We start from the raw sequence: 20,060 nt of genomic DNA, 5'->3' as shown, positions 1-20,060 counted from the left end.
TATCTCTCATCTATCAACCTGCTTGATCCTCACCAGTCAGGCTTCAAGAAGGCACACTCCACTGAGACGGCTCTCCTCGCGGTGACTGAGTCCCTCCGTGCTGCCAGAGCCTCGTCCCTCTCTTCGGTTCTCATTCTCCTCGACCTGTCCACAGCATTTGACACGGTGAACCACCAGATCCTCCTTGCCACTCTCGCTGAACTTGGCATCGCTGAATCTGCCCTTTCCTGGTGCACATCCTACCTGACAAATCCCACTTATCAGGTAACATGGAATGGCTCCTTGTCCCAACCTGGCACGCATAAAACTGGTGTCCCTCAAGGCTCGGTACCGGGGTCTCTTCTGTTCCCACTCTATACCAGATCCCTGGGCTCTGTAATTAGATCACACGACTTTTCCTATCACTGCTATGCTGACGACACTCAGCTATTTCTCTCTTTCCCCTCATCTGATAAAGCCCTGATTGCAACACGCATATCGGAATGTCTGGCAGACGTCAGCACTTGGACAACTGCCCCTCACCTGAGGCTTAACCTCAAAAAGACTGAGCTCCTCCTAATGCCAGGGAAAGATTGCCCACACATGGACTTACTGGTCACCGTTGAGAACATCACTGTATTTCCTTCTCCAACTGCCAGAAACCTCGTAGTGGTACTGGACAATCAGTTATGCTGCACCGCAAACATCACTGCGATCCTGCAGATTTGCACTTTACAACATCTGCAGGATCCGGCCTTTCCTCACAAGGGAAGCAGCTCAGCTTCTAGTCCAATCACTGGTTATCTCCCGCCTCGACTACTGCAACTCGCTGCTGGCTGGACTCCCTGCCTCTGCGATTAAACCTTTGCAGCGCATCCAGAATGCGGCAGCGTGCCTCGTGTACAACCTACCGAAGTTCTTCCATGTGACCCCCCTCTTCCGGGACCTCCACTAGCTCCAGGTTGCATCAGATTCAAGATGATGGTACTGGCATACAAGGCAGTCGATGGAACTGCCCCTGCCTACCTCCATGCATTGGTAAAGCCACACACCCCAGCTCGATCCCTCCTCTCAACTACCTCAGCTGGACGTCTGGAACCTCCATAGCTAAGAGCTAGCAAAGGTCGATCAACAAAGTCACAACTGTTCTCTCTTTTGGACCTCAGCGGTTGAAGGAGCTCCCTGCCGAGGTGTTAGGCCAGGCTCTAAACAGCATAATGAGAAAGTCCACGTCATCTTTAGCAGGTAAAATGCATGGTTTAGGTGGCCCAAAGGTGATTTAACCCGTGAAAGGATGGTCATAAAACAGGCCGTACAGCCATTTTTGAGATTGGTTCTAAGTGGGAAAACCCCTTCAGGCCAGACTGAATCTGATACTGTGGGATATATGGCTTAACACAGAACAAATGACAATTACAAACACATTGTTTTTGATCAACGAACATGTACCAATACCACTGGTAACCAGTTTGTCATTAAAAAACTATGTTCGGAAACATGGCCTCTATTCCCGGTCGCACATCACGAGCTGTGAATAGGGATCTACGAATCAGGAGCAACAGCTAGCTAGAGCTTTGTCTTTGTGTCTGTTTGTTCGTAACTTGGATGATGGTCAATAATGGTTATTCCTACTTAGTGTGACGAGAGCTGAGCGTATCAACTTCGTTTGTCCAAACCCCAGATTTCCTAAATCAACGGTGAACTGAATGAGCTACAGTTCTATGTTTTTATTTGTTTTTCATTAAATTTATTTAATGTACATACATTGCAAACAATTTTTTTATTTGAAAACAATATAATTACTGTATAAATAAATGTTAAAAATGGTTGCTTCTGTATTGGTATCACTCTCACTATTATTTGAGTGAGTAATGCCCTTTAAAGAAGGCAGTATGGAACCATATGAATTATATTATAACAACTAATTATGAAAGGTGCAAAAACGTTACTAGCCATTCAGTTAGATAAACTGAAGATATTACGTAAGAAGATTACAGGAATGATGAAGAAACAACCTATGTCTGCTTCTTCTGACAAAAATACTTTGTAAGTCGCTTTGGATCAAAGCGACTGCTAAACCACACAGATAATGTCCAAGGCTAAAATCAACATATTGACCTTAAACATACAAATATTATTCAGTGATCATGAGGGGGGTTATAATTTAAGGGAAAAATTAAATTTAAAAGTGAACAGCGTCCGTACAACCAGGAAAATGTTTTGTATTTCAATATGTGGTGTAAGACTATGGAACAGTTTGAGTGGGGAGATCAAGGAATGTCCAAACATTAACCAGTTTAAATTAAAATGCAAAGAATTGATTTTTAAGAGGTACAGGGATGAAAAAGGTGTTTAACATAGTGTATATGTTTACATGTATGAATATAATGGTATATATTTGACAGTATTTATATAATATTGAATGTTTAATTAGATAATATTTAAAGATAACTTGACAATATTATTAGATAAATACGGTAATGAATTGTATCATATTGTAAACTAATATATATTAATATATAATTATTTTTTGATGATTATTAAATCATTAATAAGGAAGCTAATACTCATTATAGGTAAATAAATTAGGGAGAAGGGGTGAGATTAAATACGTTTTCTTCTTCTCACCCCTTTTCGAACAGGTAAAGCAAGTGTAAGACAGTTAATTATTTTTTTTGGTTTTCATTGTGTGTAAATATTACTTTATTGTAACCGTCTACTTGTTTCATTTATTTTATTGTTTATTATTGCTATTTTTATTATTATTTACTTGTTCGAAATAAAAACTTTATTCAATTCAATTCAAAACTCCCTGAATGTGAATGGAAAGGATGTTGCTAACAGTAATTACTAATAACTGCCCATTGGGGGCTATAACACTTCCTGCTCACTACCCTGCTCACTCCCGCCGTGCGGCCTTACGTTGAAAGAGTTCAAAGTAAGAAAAAAGAAGGTGCCGCACGATCTGAGTTCCAATAGTAACTGTACGTCCACACCAGAAGCGAATTGAGCTACCAAATCGCCGGAAGTCATTCACTTTCTATGGGTAAGAGCGACCAAAGCGACCAAAGTGACCAACGCTGCCAGCGGCCAAAGTTGAGCGACCAGAGCGTCCAAAAAAAGCCCTGATCGCGGCCTTCAGCCCCTCCCAGCTCCTCCTCCTCCTCCTCCTCCTCCTCCTCCTCCTCCTCCTCCTCCTCCTCCTCCTCCTGGGTGTTGAGGTGAAGGTGCTCCATGCTGGCCCTCAGCTGGGCCTCAGGCCCCCCAGCCATCCTGTTGGCCCCTGGGTCTGGCCGGAGCACTGCTCCCAGGAGCCTCCTGTACAGACTGACGAAGTTGGCATTTTCCACCTCTGGCTCCCTCTCCTGGAGCTGCTTCTGCCGCTGGTGCACCAGCCTGCCCTGGTACAACCTGGACCAACCCGTCTGGGATTAATGAAGCACTTGTCTTATCTTGCGACTACATTTGGTTGACCCAACCCTCAACTTTCCCTGTCATAAATGTCTATACGTTAAAATGTCTCAGTATATCAAAAGATAACAATCTTGTGATGTTATTCTGTTATCTAATGTTATTCATGACTTAAGCTTCAAATGATGCTGTAACTATGGAAACATTGAGGGCTAGTTACGGTTTTAATATGCAAAAAGTGCCCGCCAGGTGATTGGCTTTCGATGGAAAAGTGTTGGCTAGATGATGGCGTAACAATAGAAACAGTACTTCTTGGATATGGTGTTACTATGGAAACAGTACTGTCTGGGTGATGGTGTTGCTATGGAAACAGTACTGTCTGGGTGATGGTGTTGCTATGGAAACAGTACTGTCTGGGTGTCTCACCAGGCGTAGTGGGGTTCAGGGATAGGCATGCAGAGCACCAGGTTGAGCTGGGAGGCGTCCTTCAGGCAGGCCTGCCATTGGTTGAGGCTGTGAGTCATGACACCGTCCAGAGGCTGAGAGTGGTGGTTGGTATATCCCTGCCAGCCTACACACAAACATAAGCATGCCCACATGGGGAGGAAGTAATTGTGATGACCTCGCTCTGGTTGGTTATGCAGGGGATTGTGGTGCAGGGGATTGTGGAGGCGTGTCTCAGGTGTTGCAGCAGGATCTGCAACACACCAATCGGGCTCCTCCTCACTTATATAAGCTGGCTGCCTAGGCCATCTCACTGTCTCTGAGCCTACCCAGACAGCAGGGGCTTTGGTTCTTTAGATTGATCTGATACCCTACATTGCACCACTCACACCCACCCATGCACTGCAGACACTACTAACAATACAGACTTTTTTTTTATCTTTATTTCTTCAGTTAACCTTCTGTGTGGTCTCCCCTTTTGTGTCTGAACTATAAGCTAGCTCATGACAGTAATGAGTGAGTGCGGAAGGGACTTTACTTGAAATACAACAAGTGCTACCTACCTGTTGTCCCTCCTGTCTGTCGGTTCAGTTCTCCTTGGACCATGACTATCAGCAGAGCTTTGAGGAGCGTCAGTTCAGGGCTGGCCCTCCTCCACCAGTAGCAGGTCACAGCCACTGGGAGGCGCAGGTGAGCCGGAACTCCCTCCAGCGTCTCTCTCCACGCCCAGCGTCTCCAGACACACCCGCAGCCTCACAGCGGGGTCTGCCTGGGAAGTGGGAACAAACCACATGTCCAATTTAAGGATTATTAAACATGCATTCAATGACTCCTTCTATACGTTAAACTCATAACTTGCTACCTGCTCCCCTGCTGATACGTTGATGAGATACACCCGTCCTCTGCTTATTGAAACAGAAGTGACTGGATGTTTATGGAGCCTGCTAGTCTGGTTCTACCAGTCTATCTTGCAGGGGAGCCAGCAGCCTTCTCCACAATGGGAAGGATTTAAATTGGGGTAATTAGGTATTCAGAGTATCTGTGGATACCTATTGTATTTGTACTGGATATTATTTTTTTAATTTAAAGGCTTATAGCTCAGACCCTGATTGCAAAACAGTTTTTAAAATGTTCAGATATGTATGGATCCCTGTAACTGAGGTCTCCAAAAGGTTTGGTGCAGAAACTGGTCACACATAAATATAAACGGAATTGGCTCTTTACCAATGACTAGGACTCACTCAGAATCTCTTTGGGACACTAATGTCACTGCCCCCCACAGACGTGTTGCTGCCAATTGTTGGACAAGGGCGATGGCTGGCCTTGGGCGGTCGCAGGGCTCTGAATACCTTTTGGAACTATTTGCAGTCGTAGTTGAAAGTGTGTTTTTCTCTTTCTAATCCCGAAACTAAGTAATAAAACAAAAATATGAATTACTCCAAGGTAGTGCTGAAATAAGTTGACAGTATCGGTTACAGTGAGGAGTTGGACGGATTTGATATGAATGACGTTTTGCTATGACACACGAGACAGTTGTTTGAAAATATACTCTCTGGTATGTATCCATAACCCCTCTTTAAGATGCAGACATCTTCTATATCTTATCATGGTTGTGAATGTCTTGATTTAGCCTGGCACTAGCATAGCCTTAGCCTAGCCCTTTTCTTTGTGCAGAGCTAACTAGGCATATGCCAGTGTCCTAAAGCCCATATAGTATGATTTGTATCAATCTATTACACATCTATGCTCCAGCTATGCTCCATCCATCATCCAGCTGAATGAGTGGGTAGGCCTACCTGGGGCAGAGAGTCCAGCCTCAGTGTCTGAGCGGTTCCTTGGACCAGCGGTCGCACCTTGACACTGACGAGCTCCAGACCGACCCGGTCCACCTCCAGCACCTCACCCCCCCCTTGGCCCAGCAGCAGCCCGTACAACACCTGTCTGAGAGGCCGCGAGGTGAGGTTGGAGCTCTGTAGATCGAAGTGCTCCACCTGGATGCGGAGAATCTTCCGCCTGTGCACAAATACGTCAGCTCCCAGGTCTCCTCTGGCCAGGCACGCACGGACCCACTCAGGGGCCCAGCTCAACATCTCAGCGGGCAGCGACGGTGCGGTCCCCTCACTGAAGAACCCCCGCAGAGAGGAGCTGGGGAGCCGGTACTCCAGCATGGCCGTCTGCACCTCCTTCTGCACCTCCGTCTGCACCTCCGTCTGCACCTCCGTCTCGACCTGTTGACTCAGGTGGGGTATATCCATCGCTGCTGTCAAGATGTCTTCTGCCGTCTGGTCTGTCCTGGCTCCCAGCCAACTCAGGAGGCCCTCCAGGCGGGGGACCTTTATCCTTTTCCTGGGGCAGTCCGCTGGAAGGAATCGGGCCCAGGGAATTTTTCTGAGGCAGTCGTGGTCGTTCCCGGCTAGTGAGGCGAAGAAGGGCAGGAGCTGGGGGTCGATGTTGAAGAAGGTGCAGAAGCTGGCCGTGGTGTATCGCTTGCAGGGGATGTAACTACTGTTCTGTCTCGTCTCCCATGAGTCCCACAGGAAGTGTTTGAGTGGCAGAACCCCCTCTGGAAGGTCGTAGATGTAGAAGTCAGTGTCTCCGGACAGCACCGGGCAGCTCCACTCTCTGGCCAGAGCAGCCAGCTGGCCGTCGGCCTCTCCGAAGCACCTGACCAGCGGCACCTTCATGTCGTTCAGCGTCTGTTCGAACACTGTCGTGGTAAAGGGGGGGAGGATGCCCGCCCTCCTGCCCTTCAGAGCGGCGCCCTGGGCAATCCGGAGAAGGCGTCTTTGACGGTCCTCTCTGATGTTAAGTCTGATGTCACTGGCGCCCGTGCCTCCGTCCATCACCACGTACGGTTTGATTCCACAGTCACCTAGAGCCGTGAAGAGAGCCTGGACCTGGACCTGATAGGCCAGGTACTCCCCGCCACGGTTCTGGTCCAGGTTGGACCTGTCGTACAGGTAGAAGGCCAGGTTAGTGCCGTCCACCAGCAGCTTGCTGTCCCTGAAGCGAATGTCCTGGTAGATGTGGCTCCGGTCCTCCAGCAGCGACCACAAGCCCTGTATCCCCATAGTGACTGGATCAAGCTCTCACTTCCAATGTCAAGGGTGACTGGATACGCTCTAACTTCTATGGTTACAGGACTCACCCAGAGAGGATACCAGCTCCTTTATACACCAACACAAACACATGCCACCAGTGGGAGTGGCTCCTCAGTTCTCTGTAGGTTTCGCTTCTGGATAATTAAAAGAATCACATCATCAACCCCATACCTGGTCCCATGAAACAATGCAGCAGAAAACCTATAGCTTACTGTACCGATGTGTGTGAGCGTACAGTATCAGTAGCCCTGTACAGTGGGCCTATATTAGGGAATGGATCCTGTCGGTCAGACTACTTCATGGTATGGCCGGACCCCTTCAGGGGCCCCTGGACACTCCTAAACTCAGATCCCCCCCAGCCCCCCCCCTCCCCACACACACACACTTTACTAATCATATCGTCATTGTAAATAGTATTTTTATTGATAGACATTTACAAATACATTTTAGGTTTATACGATTATAAAATATATCATTTAATAGTCAAATCCCTTCCCCACTCAATCGCACATTGTTGTTAGGAGGCTTTATAAAATATAATCATCCGCTAACATTTTAAGGGTAGGTCAGAGTTCCTCACGTGTTTCAAGTTTTACATCAATGACGCCCGCCAGGAATGTCCCGCCGTCGAAGATGAAAAGCATTGTTCAGGAGACGTTCGGGCAGCAGCATTCCTCCATAGAGCCATCGTTCCATCAGTATTCATACACAATAGGAGAATTACAACCTAGCCTACACGACCTTACGGTGACTCAGGCCGCGTGACAACTGGCCCCTGAGTGCAAAGCGTTCCTCCGCGCTTCCAATATTTAGTGGATATAACTTTCACCAAAATCCCATCCATACTAAATCCTCACGACAGACAATAAAAAAGGATATAACATAAAAACAAGACCATAAATACTCCATTGATGAAAGTACGTTGACGAAAACACCAATATTCAAAGTGACAGCGCGGCGTCACCGTGTTCTAACAGCTCCCCTATTGCCCCCACCCCTGGAACTCCTCCCCTTCCTGCTCACAACCACCCCTCCCTCTCCTGGTCCCTCCCCAGCTCTGGGTTTCTGGACCGGTCCTTCCTGTCTTTGGTTCCGTAGCGTGTTCTTACCGACACCCTAGGCCTAACCAAGCCCTGATCCAGGCCTCCCGCCCGGCCACGCTTCAGAAACGCCAATATAACCGAACAGAGCCGCACTGTACCGCAATGAACAGTACGAACCGCTCGCAGGAAACGAGGCATACGAATTAGCGGGTTTGTTGGTTCTTGTAGCCTAGACTTGAGAGGATAACCCCTCCCTCCAGGCTGCTCCACAGCCAGGGCTCCTGTCAGGACCGCAGACCTCGAACTGCGGTCCTGAGACTGCAGCCTCCTCTATTGAAGCAACATGCTGTTATTTGGATGTGCTGAAGGCCAGCTCCTTATTCGTGGTCATTTTTCTAAGTGTTTAAATGTGAATAAGGGGCTAGCCTTTCTGGATTTACAGCTGTCCATTAGACCATGGAAACGACTTTAGGTCAGGCTCTAAACAGCATTTAAACAGATAGTCCATGTCCTGTTTAGCAAATAACATGTCACGGTTAGCGGGTGGCAGGCAGGCAGGTAGGACCCAATCGCAGACAGTTCAGGTAAAAGGATGATTTATTAACTAAAAGGCAAGGAACACCGAGAACACGGGTGATGCGGGTAACATAGGTAACACACAGGACACAACTCACCACAAACTAAAATGATCCGACAAGGAACGAAGGAAAGACAAGGGCTTAAATACTAAACACAGGGCATGCAACGAGTAACAGCTGGAACACATTAGGGGAGGGAGCAGTAATCACACAGGAGGGAAACTTGACCGGTCGAGATGCAGTTGAGGTGGTCAATTATGGTTATTCCTACTCAGTGTGACGAGAACATTCGAACCTCGTTCCTCTGAACCCCAGTTTTCCAAAATCAACGGTGAACTGAATGAAATGCAGTTCTATGTTTTTATAGATTTTTCATAAAATCAATTGAATGTAAATACATTCATTGCAAAATAAATGTTTAAAAAGTAGTTGCTTCTGTGTTGGAATAACTCTGACTATTATTTGAATGAGTAATGCCTTGTAAAGAAGTCAGTATGGAACCATATAATATATATTATAACAACAATAATTATGGAAAAAAATATTACTAGCCATTCAGTTAGATAAACTGAAGATTTTACGTAAGAAGATAACAGGAATGATGAAGAAACAACCAATGCTCTGTTTCTTCTGTCAAACATACTACTTGTAAGTCGCTTTGGATAAAAGCCTCTGCTAAATGCCCTGAATGTGAATGTAACTATATTGCTAACATTAATTTGTAATGACTGTCATGGACCCAGTCTGATGACCATTTGGGGCTATCACACATCCTGCTCTTGCCACATGACTTGCCCCCCCTGTCCTTTTTCCTGTGGCCGTCCCTCTTGTGCTTCCCTTTGATGGGTCATACCCCCGGGCTCTGAGTTTAGGAGTGCCGAGGGTCCGGCCGTATCTTGAAGAAGTCTGACCGACGGGATTCATTCGTATGTGTTTGTGTGGGGGACTCAGGGGGGGGGCAGGGGGGGCGACCACCCCCCATCGTGGCTCAATGGTTGAAAAATCGTGCTAAAGTGCCCTTCAAGAGTGTCAAAAACAAGAGGAAATTCCTTATTGGCTGCCCTTTTCACGTGCGAAACATGATTAGGTGCCCTCTAGGGTGCTCCTTCATACAATAAATTATGATGATATGCCCTCTAGAACAAGAAAATTCAATGACGTGCCTTAATGAGTGCCCTTATAGTCCCCTTCTGCCTGTCTGGTGCCCTTTTAGTGCCCCCTTTAGTACCCTGATAGTCCCCTTCTGCCCGTCTGGTGCCCTTTTAGTACCCCCTTTAGTACCCTGATAGTCCCCTTCTGCCCGTCTGGTGCCCTTTTAGTGCCCCCTTTAGTACCCTGATAGTCCCCTTCTGCCCGTCTGGTGCCCTTCTAGTGCCCCGTTTAGTACCCTGATAGTGCCCTTCTGCCCGTCTGGTCCTTCTAGTGCCCTGATAGTCCCCTTCTGCCCGTCTGGTCCTTCAAGTGCCCTTCTGCCCATCTGGTGCCCTTCTAGTACCCTGATAGTGCCCTTCTGCCCCTCTGGTCCTTCTAGTGCCCTTCATTTGCCCTTCCAGTGCCCTTCTAGTACCATTCTAGTGCCCTGATTGTGCCCTTCTGCTCGTCTGGTCCTTATAGTGCCCTTATAGTGCCCTTCTAGTGCTCTTCTGCCCGTCTGGTGCCCTTCTAGTGCCCTTCTGCCCGTCTGGTGCCCCCATGGTTGAAAAAGTGTGCTAAAGTGCCCTCTATGGTGGTGAAAATGAGAGAAAGTGCCTGATTGGCTGCCCTTTACACGTGAACAAAAATGAATGAGTGCCCTAGGTTGCCCCTGATGATGATGTAACCTCTGGAGCAAGAATATGGCAAACCGAAAAAAACATGTTGTGGTTAGCTATTGAGGTGCAGACGTTCCTCTCTTTGGTAGCTGACGAACGGGGAATGCGAGGCGTTGCTTTCATGTGGCGCATTGGAAGTAATCCAGGTGCAGAAGACCCCCAGGAAGGTCAAAGATGTAGAATTCAGTGTCTCTGGACAGAACCGGGCAGCGCCACTCTTTGGCCAGGACAGCCAGCTGGCCGTCGACCTCTCCGAAGCACATGACCAGCGGCACCTTCAGGTCGTTCAGCATCTGCTGGAACACCAGCTTGGTGAGGGGGGGGAGGATGCCCATCATCTCGCCCGTCAGAGCGGCGTCATGGGTCTTCTGGACCTTCCCTCTGGCCCGGTCCATGAGGGTTTCCAGTCTGATGTCACTGGTCCCTGAGCCTCCGTCCATCACCACGTACGGTTTGATTCCACAGTCAAACAGAGTCTTGAAGAAAGCCTGGACCTCCGCCTGGAAGACCAGGTACTCCCCGCCCTGGTTCTGGTCCAGGTTGGACGAGAAGTAGAGCAAGTAGATCAGGTTGATTCCATCCACCACCAGCTTGCTGTCCATGAAGTGGATGTCCGGGGAGATCCTTCTGTTGTCCTCCAGCAGTGAAGATAAGCCCTTTACCCCCATGGTGACTGAGCTTTAACTTCAACTATGGCGACTGGATACGTTCTAACTTCTATGGTGACTGGACTCACCCAGAGAGGATCCCTGCTCCTCTGTACAATAACACAAACACATGCAAACACATGCAAATACACACATGCAAACACATGCAAATACACACATGCAAACACCCGCACTGGGAGTCGCTCCTCAGTTCTCTGTATGTTTCGCTTCTGGACATTTCCACGGTATCATATCATCAACTGCATCAACTAAATGTTACTTCCGGGTCCCATGTAGCAATGTAGCAGAAAGCGTGTAGCCTACTGTACTGTACTGCACAGTATCAGCAGCCCTACCCAGTGGGCCTATATCAGGGAATGAATCCCGTTGGTCGGACTTCTTCATGGCACGGCCGGACCCCTTCAGGGGCCCCAGGATACTCCAGGATACTCCTAAACTCAGAGACCCCCCCACCCCCCCCACACACACACACACTTTACAAATCAGATTGTAATTTAAAAAATAAAATAGTAATTTTATTAAATTACATCTTAGAAAAACATTTCATATTATGTTGAAATGTATTTTGGCAAGATATATCATTAAGTAGTCAAAGGTCTTCCCCACAGAGTCGCACATTGTTCTTAAGAAGCTTTATAGAATATATTCATACGCCAACGTTTTCAGGGTAGGCTGGAGTTCCTCACGCATTTGACAAGTTTTACAACAATGACGCCCGCCAGGAATGTCCCGACATCGTGAAATGAAAGTGAAATGTCGAGAAGCATAGCTCAGGATACGCCAACACACCAAGATTCAAAGTGCACAGTGAGGCGACACCCTGATCTAACAGCTGCCCTATTGCCCCCACCCCTGGAACACCGCCCCTACCTGCTCACAACCACCCCTCCCTCTCCTGCTTCCTCCACAGCTCTGGGTTTCTGGACCGGTCCTTCCTGTCTTTGGTTCTGTAGCGTGTTCTAACCGTCACCCTAGGCCTATCAGAGCCCTGATCCAGGCCTGCAGCCCCGCCCAGCTCCTCCTCCTCCTCCTCATCCTGGGTGTTGAGGTGAAGGTGCTCCATGCTGGCCCTCAGCTGGGCCTCAGGCCCCCCAGCTCTCCTCTCTGGCTGGGTCACTGCTCCCAGGAGCCTCCTGTACAGTCTCTTGAACTGGTCGTCCTGTACGATGTCCTCTGGCTCCCTCTCCTGGAGCTGCTTCTGCCGCCGGTGCACCAGCCTGCCCTGGTACAACCTGGACCAACCCGTCTGGGATCAATGAAGCACTGTCTTATCTTAAAACTACATTCTCTTGACCGCCCCTCCCTCAACCCTTTACGTCATACTTTAAAAGTCCTCAGTATATCACTGTTAAGATATCAGTGTTGTTATGTTGTCCTTTTATTTAAAGTTACTTCAGACTTTATATGCTGGTTTAAATATGGATACAGTAATGACTAGTTATGGTTTTGCTATGAAATCAGTACTGACTAGGTGATGGTTTTGCCATATCAGTACTGTCTGGGAGATGGTGTTACGATGGAAACACTACTGCTGGTTGATGTGTTGCTATGGAAACAGTACTGTCTGGGTGATGGTGTTGCTATGAAAACAGCACTGACTGGGTGATGCTGTTACTATGGAAACAGTACTGTCTGGGTGATGGTGTTGCTATGGAAACAGTACTGTCTGGGTGTCTCACCAGGCGAAGTGGGGTTCAGGGAGGGGCTTGCAGAGCAGCAGGTTGAGCTGGGAGGCGTCCTTCAGGCAGGCCTGCCATTGGTTGAGGCTGTGAGCCACGACACCATCCAGAGGCTGAGAGTGGTGGTTGGTATATCCCTGCCAGCCTTCACACACGCACACGCACACACACACACACACACACACACACACACACACACACACACACACACACACACACACACAAACAAACAAACAAACAAACAAACAAACAAACAAACAAACAAACAAACAAACAAACAAACACACAGGTAGGGTGGAGTCAGTAGGCGAATGAGTGAGGCAGAATAAAATCACATCATGTGCTACCTACCTGCTGTCCCATTTTGCCTCATCAGTTCTCCTTGGACCATGACCATCAGCAGAGCTTTGAGGAGCGTCGGCTCAGGGCTGGCCCTCCTCAGCCAGTAGCGGGTCACAGCCACTGGGAGGCGCAGGTGAGCCGGAACTCCCTCCATCGTCTCTTCCTCCACGCCCAGCGTCTCCAGACACACCTGCAGCCTCACAGCGCGGTCTGCCTGGGAAGTGGGAACAAACCCCATGTCCATTTAAAGGAGAACCAAGAGCTCCACTGGCTCCCTCTACAGGTTAAACAATGCTATTGTCATTGTCTGACAGGGCTCCCTGCTGCCCTGCTGAGTGAACGTTGTTGGGACCAGTGTTGGGAACGTTTCTTTAAAAAATACATTAGTTATAGTTACTCACTACATGTTCCAAGAAGTAACTGAGTTAGTAACTTTTACTCTACAATAAAAGTAACTAGTTACCAGGGAAAGTAACTATTTGCGTTACTGTAAAAAAAATGAAAGATGCTATATGTGAAAGAATTTGGATTTTTCTGAGCGGTTGTCACTTGGCCTTAATGTGTTAAATGGTTGAACTGCCCATTCAAGGCCCTGATATGCTTCCAACTGAGGCCCCGTCCACACGAACCCGGGTAAATCTACAAAAGCATCAATATTCATCCGTTTAGTCCTTCCGTCCACACTAAAACAGAGTGTTCTGAGACTGAAAACGATGCTTTCGAAAACTATCGCTGAGGTGGATAAATGTGAAAACGCTGGGTTCGCGTTGTAGTGTGGACAGACGGAGGCTTTCAGAAACGATGATGTTCGGTTGCCATGACACTGCCATGACACTGCCACAAGCTTGCGCTCGAGACCGAGCAGCTCATCAAAAAAATGGCAGGTGAAATGCAAATGAGGATCTCTCTGTACATTGTACTAATTTATCTCCAGAAACAACTCGACATATTGTCTCAAACATATTCGGTGCTCCAACGCCGGAGGCGAGCCTTGTACTTAATGTTCTTAAGTGATGGTAAAAAAACCGAAAGACGACAGTTCAAACCATAGACATCTTATATGATAGACGGAGCATCGAATGCTACCGCCTACTGGCGCTGATGAGACGCGGGGCCGCCATCTTGGAGTGGTCATCCGCTCCACTCAGTGTAATCCGTTTGGCTGGAGCAATGAACTGTCAGCGCATTTAATTAATCATACCTCACTGAATACCACTGATTTTCATGCGGTTTTTTGTCATATGTGTAGCTATGATAAAGGCCACATGGTTTGGCGTGTTTTATTATTCAATACTAATTATACCAATAGTACGGTCATGTTAAATCTTGCTTGTGAAAAGTAATCCCCCGATTCCTATTATGGATTGTCCGCCGATTTGAGCAGGAATACGCTGAACAACAGCCCGGCATCCTGTTTCTGCTGCTGTTGCTGCTCCCGGTTGACCACTCCAAGATGGCGGCCGTATTTCTCGCGTCCCAGCAGCCAATGCTCCGTCTATCTATAAGATGTCTATGGTTCAAACCGTACTTGGAGCGGCGTTTCTGGACAAGACCGGGTCGAAAATGATTAACCAGCTGATCAACTGTCAATATCATCTGATCGCGCGCCTGTAATCTAAACCGAGAGGCGTGGCGGAGTTACGTAACCATGACAACAACTGTTTATCAAAATAATTTCAGTTTGGAACGTGGATGCAAAACATTCCGAAAACGATATGAAAACGATAGTGTGGACGGGATCATTTTCATTGCGGATGTGCGTTTTTACATTTACCCGGGTTAGTGTGGATTGGGCCTGGATTTCAATTTGCTTGGTTGCAAAGGCTGTGGAACATCTGCCAGATACTACAGAAAATGCCAACTTTTCATCGGATTGCTCCGGACTCGCCATTTCTGCTGCTTCATCACATCGGTTTGGTGTGTGCGTTTGCGTGTGTGTGGCGCGCGTGTCCTGGCTTGTGTGTAAAAACACTGGCTCCGATTGGCTACCATGAAACATGACTCTGCCTTAGCCAATCATAATCGCTTATCTCGTTGTTAACCCTCACTACCAGTTTGTGTGGAGCCAGGGGTGCGTTCGGATTACGCAGTTTATTCAATCAATTCATAGTAACGCACTTCATTTTTCGTACAGTAACGGTAACGGCGTTGTAACGACGGAAATAGTAATTAGTTAGATTACCCGTTACTGAAAAAATAACGGCGTTACGTAACGCCGTTATTTTAAACGGCGTTATTACCAACACTGGTTGGGACACACCTGTCCTCTGCTTATTGAAACTGGTTTGCATGAGTGTTCACGGAGCCTGCTGGTTCTATCCGTCTGTCTTGTGGGGGAGCCAGCAGCCTTCCCCACAATGGGGGAAAAAACTCACAGCATTTCTTTAAATAGGGTTCATTAAATCATCATTACACCAAGTGCTCAAACAAGTTGTCAGTATCGGTTAGAGTGAGGAGTTGGACAGGGAGGCCTACCTGGGGTAGAGAGTCCAGCCTCAGCCTCTGAGCGGCTCCTTGGACCAGTGGTTGCACCTTGACCCTGTTGGGCTCAAGACCGACTCTGTCCACCTCCTCCACCTCACCCCCCCCCTGGGCCAGCAACACCCCGTACAACATCTGCCGGATGGGCTTCGAGGTGAGGTTGGAGCTCTTTAGGTTGCTGCTCTCCACCTGGATCCGCAGAATCTTCCGTCTGTGCATCAATATGTCAGCTCCAAGGCCTCCTCTGGTCAGGGACGCACAGACCCACTCAGGGACCCAGCTCAACTCAGCAGGCAGCGGCGGAACAGTGCCCTCAAGGAAGTACCCCAACAGAGAGGAGCTGGGGAGACGGTACTCCAGCATGGACTTCTGCACCTCCCTCCGCGCCTGTTGACTCATGTCGGCCATCGCTGCTGTCAAGGTGTCTTCTGTCGTCCGGTCATTCCTGGCTCCCAGCCAACTCAGGAGACCCTCCAGGCGGGAGGCCCTTTGGGGCATTGTAGGTCTTCCCGGTGCACTGCCTCTGGTACATCTTGTTGACTCATCTTTGAGGTTGACGTAGTTGTTCCAGGCCAACGAGGCGAAGACGGGCAGCAGCTGGTCGTTGATGTTGAAGAAGGTGCAGAAGCTGGACGTGGTGTATAGCTTGCAGGGGATGTAGCTACTGGCCTCAGTTCTTTTAACTGAGTCCCACTGGAAGTTATGCAGGGGCAGAACCCCCTTCGGTAGGGCATAGATGAAGAAGTCGGTGTCTCCGGACAGCACCGGGAAGGACCACTCTTTGGCCAGGGCAGCCAGCTGGCCGTCAGCCTCTCCGAAGCACTTGACCAGCGGCACCTTCATGTCGTTCAGCGTCTGTTCAAAAACTGACATGATAGAGGGGGGAAAGATGCCCATTTTTTTGCCCTTCAGAGCAGCAGGGATCTTCTCCAGACGGGCTCTTTGACGGGCCATCCTGGTGTCCAATTTGATGTCACTTGTGCCCGAGCCTCCGTCAATCACAACGTATGCTTTGATTTCACAGTCGATCAGAGCCTTGAAGAGAGCTTGGATCTGGACCTTGTATGCCAGGTACTCCCCGCCGTGGTTCTGGTCCAGGTTGGCCATGTCATACATGTCGTAGGCCAGGTTAGTGCCGTCCACCAGCAGCTTGCTGTCCCTGAAGTGGATGTCCTGGTAGATCTGGCTGTAGTCCTTCAGCAGCGACGACAAGCCCTTCACCCCCATTGTGACTGACAGGTCAGGTTCTAACTTCACCTTTCAATGACTGGATACGTTCTGACTTCTGGGGCGACTGGACTCACACAGATAGGATCCCAGCTCCTTTATCAACCAACACAAACACATACCCGCACTGGGAGTGGCTCCTGAGTTCTCTGTAAGTTCGCTTCTGGAGATTTCATATCAACAACTCCATCAACTCTGCATTGCTTCCTGGTCCCTTGAAGCAATGCAGCAGAAAGCGTATAGCCTACTGTACTGATGTGTGTGAGTGTACACTATCAGTAGCCCTACACAGTGGGCCTATATTAGGGAATGAATCCCGTTGGTCAGACTTCTTCATGGTACGGCCGGACCCCTTCAGGGGCCCCTGGACACTCATAAACTCAGAGCCCGCCCCCCCCACACACACACACACTTTACAAATCAGATTGTAATTGTGCATAGTAATTGTATTAATTTACATCTTAGAAATACATTTTAGATTATGTTGAAATGTATTTTGGCAAGATATATCATTAAATGGTCAAGTCACGCATTGTGGTTGAGAGGCTGTATGAATAGATTCATACCAGTGGCGCCTGCTGGTCTTTCAAAGAGGGGAAGCTCATTTTCGGCCCACATCATATGAATTGCAAATTATTTATAGGTAAATTCTGCTCTCTGTTCCTTTTCAAGGAAATGCTCTGTGACCCTGTCATACGAACTAGCTGTCTTTTCCAGTGACTATACCATGGTCCTCTCAATGGCCAGCAGAGCTAGGCGCCTTGAACGGCCTTGAATGTGTTACTGGTGTAGGACTAGAGCCGCTTTAAACAGGAGAAGCTCTTTTCTAAACCTGCAGATGTAGCTCCAATTGTTGCCATTAATTAGAACAGGTTGTAAAGCTGAGGCATTGCACTGTCCAACTCCATGACTTTAAGGAACACTAAGAAATAACACAGCTTCCCCCTGTCACCCTGCAAGTCCTGATTTGAATACAGGATTTGAAGTTCAGACCTCAAGCTCCCTGAATCAAAGTGATTGCCAACTACCAAAATGATATTAAACAGAGGGAAATTCCCACAAGGGGTCTGAGGACCAAAGAGTGCTCCAGAGACGTCTTATAGTTCAAAATCGCTGTCAATCAAACGGCAACTCAAGTCTTTCGCAGACCCTCCAATCATCACGCAGAAGGCCAGCGTCCAGGCCAGCCAACTGCTCCATTCACCCCCAGAGACTCTGAGTGTCCGTGGGAGGGACATAATCGCAGCATTATCCAATGACCGTCGTCTTTAGACACCAAAAAAGGCTGTTCTATGCAGCCCCATTGAAGTCGATGGACGCTGAGCTTCAACAGGCAAATGCACAGTGACGCTACGGGAAAGTATGAAAAGGAAATCTACTCAGTTGACCTGCGATAAGCAGCTGATTCTGAACAAACTCGTCTTCGAGATGGACGTGTTCTAACACATTTTTAGTCAATGAAATTTTAACACAACAGTATACAGTATATTTGACCCTTTCATTTTCAGAAAATTTAGGGTAGGCTGATCTTTCAGTTTTAAAGAGAAATCGCCCCTGATTCATACGCCAACGTTTTCAGGGTAGGTTAGAATTCCTCACTTGTTCAGGGTAAGTCACAAGTCAGTTTGACAAGTTTTACAACAATGATGCCGGCAAGGAATGTCCCGACGTCGAAAATGAAAGTGAAATGTAGAGTAGCATAGCTCAGGAGATGGTCGGGCAGCAGCATTCCTCTATAGAGCCATCGCTAGGTAGGAATTTATACACAATAGGCGAATTACTAACTAGCCAACAATAGCCCTCACTAAAGACGCATTCAACTAAACACGTTGCATTTTAAAGTTTCACCAATGGGTAACACATGATTCTAATATTTAATGCATATAACTTTAAATTAAATCCTCTGAACAGACAATAAAAAAGGGTATAATATAAAAACAAGACGATAAATACTCGATTTGTAGTTCACTGGTAAGTGCACGAGGAAACACCCTGGTCTAACAGCTCCCCTATTGCACCCACGTCTTGAACGCCCCCCTTCCTGCTCATCCCCACCCCTCCCTCTCCTGCTTCCTCCCCAGTTCTGGGTTTCTGGACCGGTCCTTCCGGTCTTTGGTTCTGTAGCGTCTTCCAACCGTCACCCTAGGCTTATCAGAGCCCTGAACCAGGCCTTCAGCCCCGCCCAGCTCCTCCTCCTCCTCCTCCTCCTCCTCCTCCTCCTCCTCCCCCCCCTCATCCTGGGTGTTGAGGTGAAGGTGCTCCATGCTGGCCCTCAGCTGGGCCTCAGGCCCCCCAGCTCTCCTGTTGGCCCCGGGGTCTGGCTGGGTCACTGCTCCCAGGAGCCTCCTGTACAGTCTCCTGAACTGGTCGTCCTGTACGATGTCCTCTGGCTCCCTCTCCTGGAGCTGCTTCTGCCGCCGGTGCACCAGCCTGCCCTGGTACAACCTGGACCAAACCGTCTGGGATTAATGAAGCACTGTCTTATCTAATCTAAAACTATGGAAACAGGACTAGCTAGGCGATGTTGTAACTATGGAAACAGTACTGGCTGGTGACATTAATACGATTGAAACAGTAATGGCTAGTGTAGGGATAGTGTAGGGATAAAAGGGATAGTGTAGATATGGAAATCCTGGGTGATGGTGTTACTACGGAAACAGTACTGTCGGGTTGATGGAGTTACTATGGAAACATGAATGTCTGCGTGATGGTGCAACTAAAGAAACAGCACTAGCTGGTTGATGGTGTTACTATGGAAACAGTACTGTCTGGGTGATGGTGTTGCTATGGAAACAGTACTGTCTGGGTGATGGTGTTGCTATGGAAACAGTACTGTCTGGGTGTCTCACCAGGCGTAGTGGGGTTCAGGGAGGGGCTTGCAGAGCAGCAGGTTGAGCTGGGAGGCGTCCTTCAGGCAGGCCTGCCATTGGTTGAAGCTGAGAGCCACGATACCATCCAGAGGCTGAGAGATGTGATTGGTATTCCCCTGCCAGCCTACACACACACAGACACACACACACACACACACACACACACACACACACACACACAGGTGGTGAGTGTTTGTTTGTTTAGTTTATGCTAAGCAACATGTGCTACCTACCTGTTGTCCCTCCTGTCCGTCGGGTCAGTTCTCCTTGGACCATGACCATCAGCAGAGCTTTGAGGAGCGTCGGCTCAGGGCTGGCCCTCCTCAGCCAGTAGCGGGTCACAGCCACTGGGAGGCGCAGGTGAGCCGGAACTCCCTCCAGCGTCTCTACGTCCACGCCCAGCGTCTCCAGACACACCTGCTGCCT

At 48.3% G+C, this 20,060-nt stretch overlaps 2 protein-coding genes across 5 annotated transcripts in view; both read right to left on the bottom strand.

The window, feature by feature from the left end:
* Window positions 1–6,995, bottom strand: part of LOC130384463 (protein asteroid homolog 1-like) — a 39,389-nt gene extending 32,394 nt beyond the window's left edge. The window contains exons 1-4 of one of the 3 annotated variants that reach the window (XR_008895875.1): window positions 5,631–6,995; window positions 4,398–4,603; window positions 3,817–3,961; window positions 3,201–3,390 (exon numbers count right to left, since the gene is read on the bottom strand). Coding sequence is in view for 2 of the 3 variants with exons in the window: in XM_056592662.1 (XP_056448637.1) it covers window positions 5,231–5,242; window positions 5,631–6,905 (1,287 nt within the window). In the remaining variant the exon portion in view is untranslated. Of the gene's footprint in view, window positions 1–3,200; window positions 3,391–3,816; window positions 3,962–4,397; window positions 4,604–4,938; window positions 5,243–5,630 lie in introns of those variants that run through there. The other 2 variants (XM_056592662.1, XM_056592661.1) reach the window with 2 other exon arrangements.
* Window positions 6,996–11,608: 4,613 nt separating this feature from the next.
* On the bottom strand, window positions 11,609–16,831 carry LOC130384461 (protein asteroid homolog 1-like). Of its 2 annotated transcripts, none has more exons than XM_056592656.1 (4): window positions 15,532–16,831; window positions 13,066–13,270; window positions 12,715–12,859; window positions 11,609–12,267 (listed from the first exon to the last, which is right to left on the bottom strand). In XM_056592656.1, exons 1-4 carry the CDS (start codon window positions 16,762–16,764, stop codon window positions 11,910–11,912), a joined length of 1,941 nt encoding a protein of 646 aa, XP_056448631.1. In that variant the 5' UTR covers window positions 16,765–16,831; the 3' UTR covers window positions 11,609–11,909. The 2 variants fall into 2 exon arrangements, with proteins under 2 accessions (XP_056448631.1, XP_056448632.1); XM_056592657.1 differs by having other exon boundaries at window positions 12,198–12,281.
* Between the last annotated feature and the right edge of the window lie 3,229 nt (window positions 16,832–20,060).

This window comes from Gadus chalcogrammus, chromosome 6 (genome assembly GCF_026213295.1).
Source record: "Gadus chalcogrammus isolate NIFS_2021 chromosome 6, NIFS_Gcha_1.0, whole genome shotgun sequence".
NCBI classification, from domain to species: domain Eukaryota; kingdom Metazoa; phylum Chordata; class Actinopteri; order Gadiformes; family Gadidae; genus Gadus; species Gadus chalcogrammus.
Note: the sequence above shows the minus strand (reverse complement) of the source record. Positions and strands in the feature narration are given on the sequence as shown.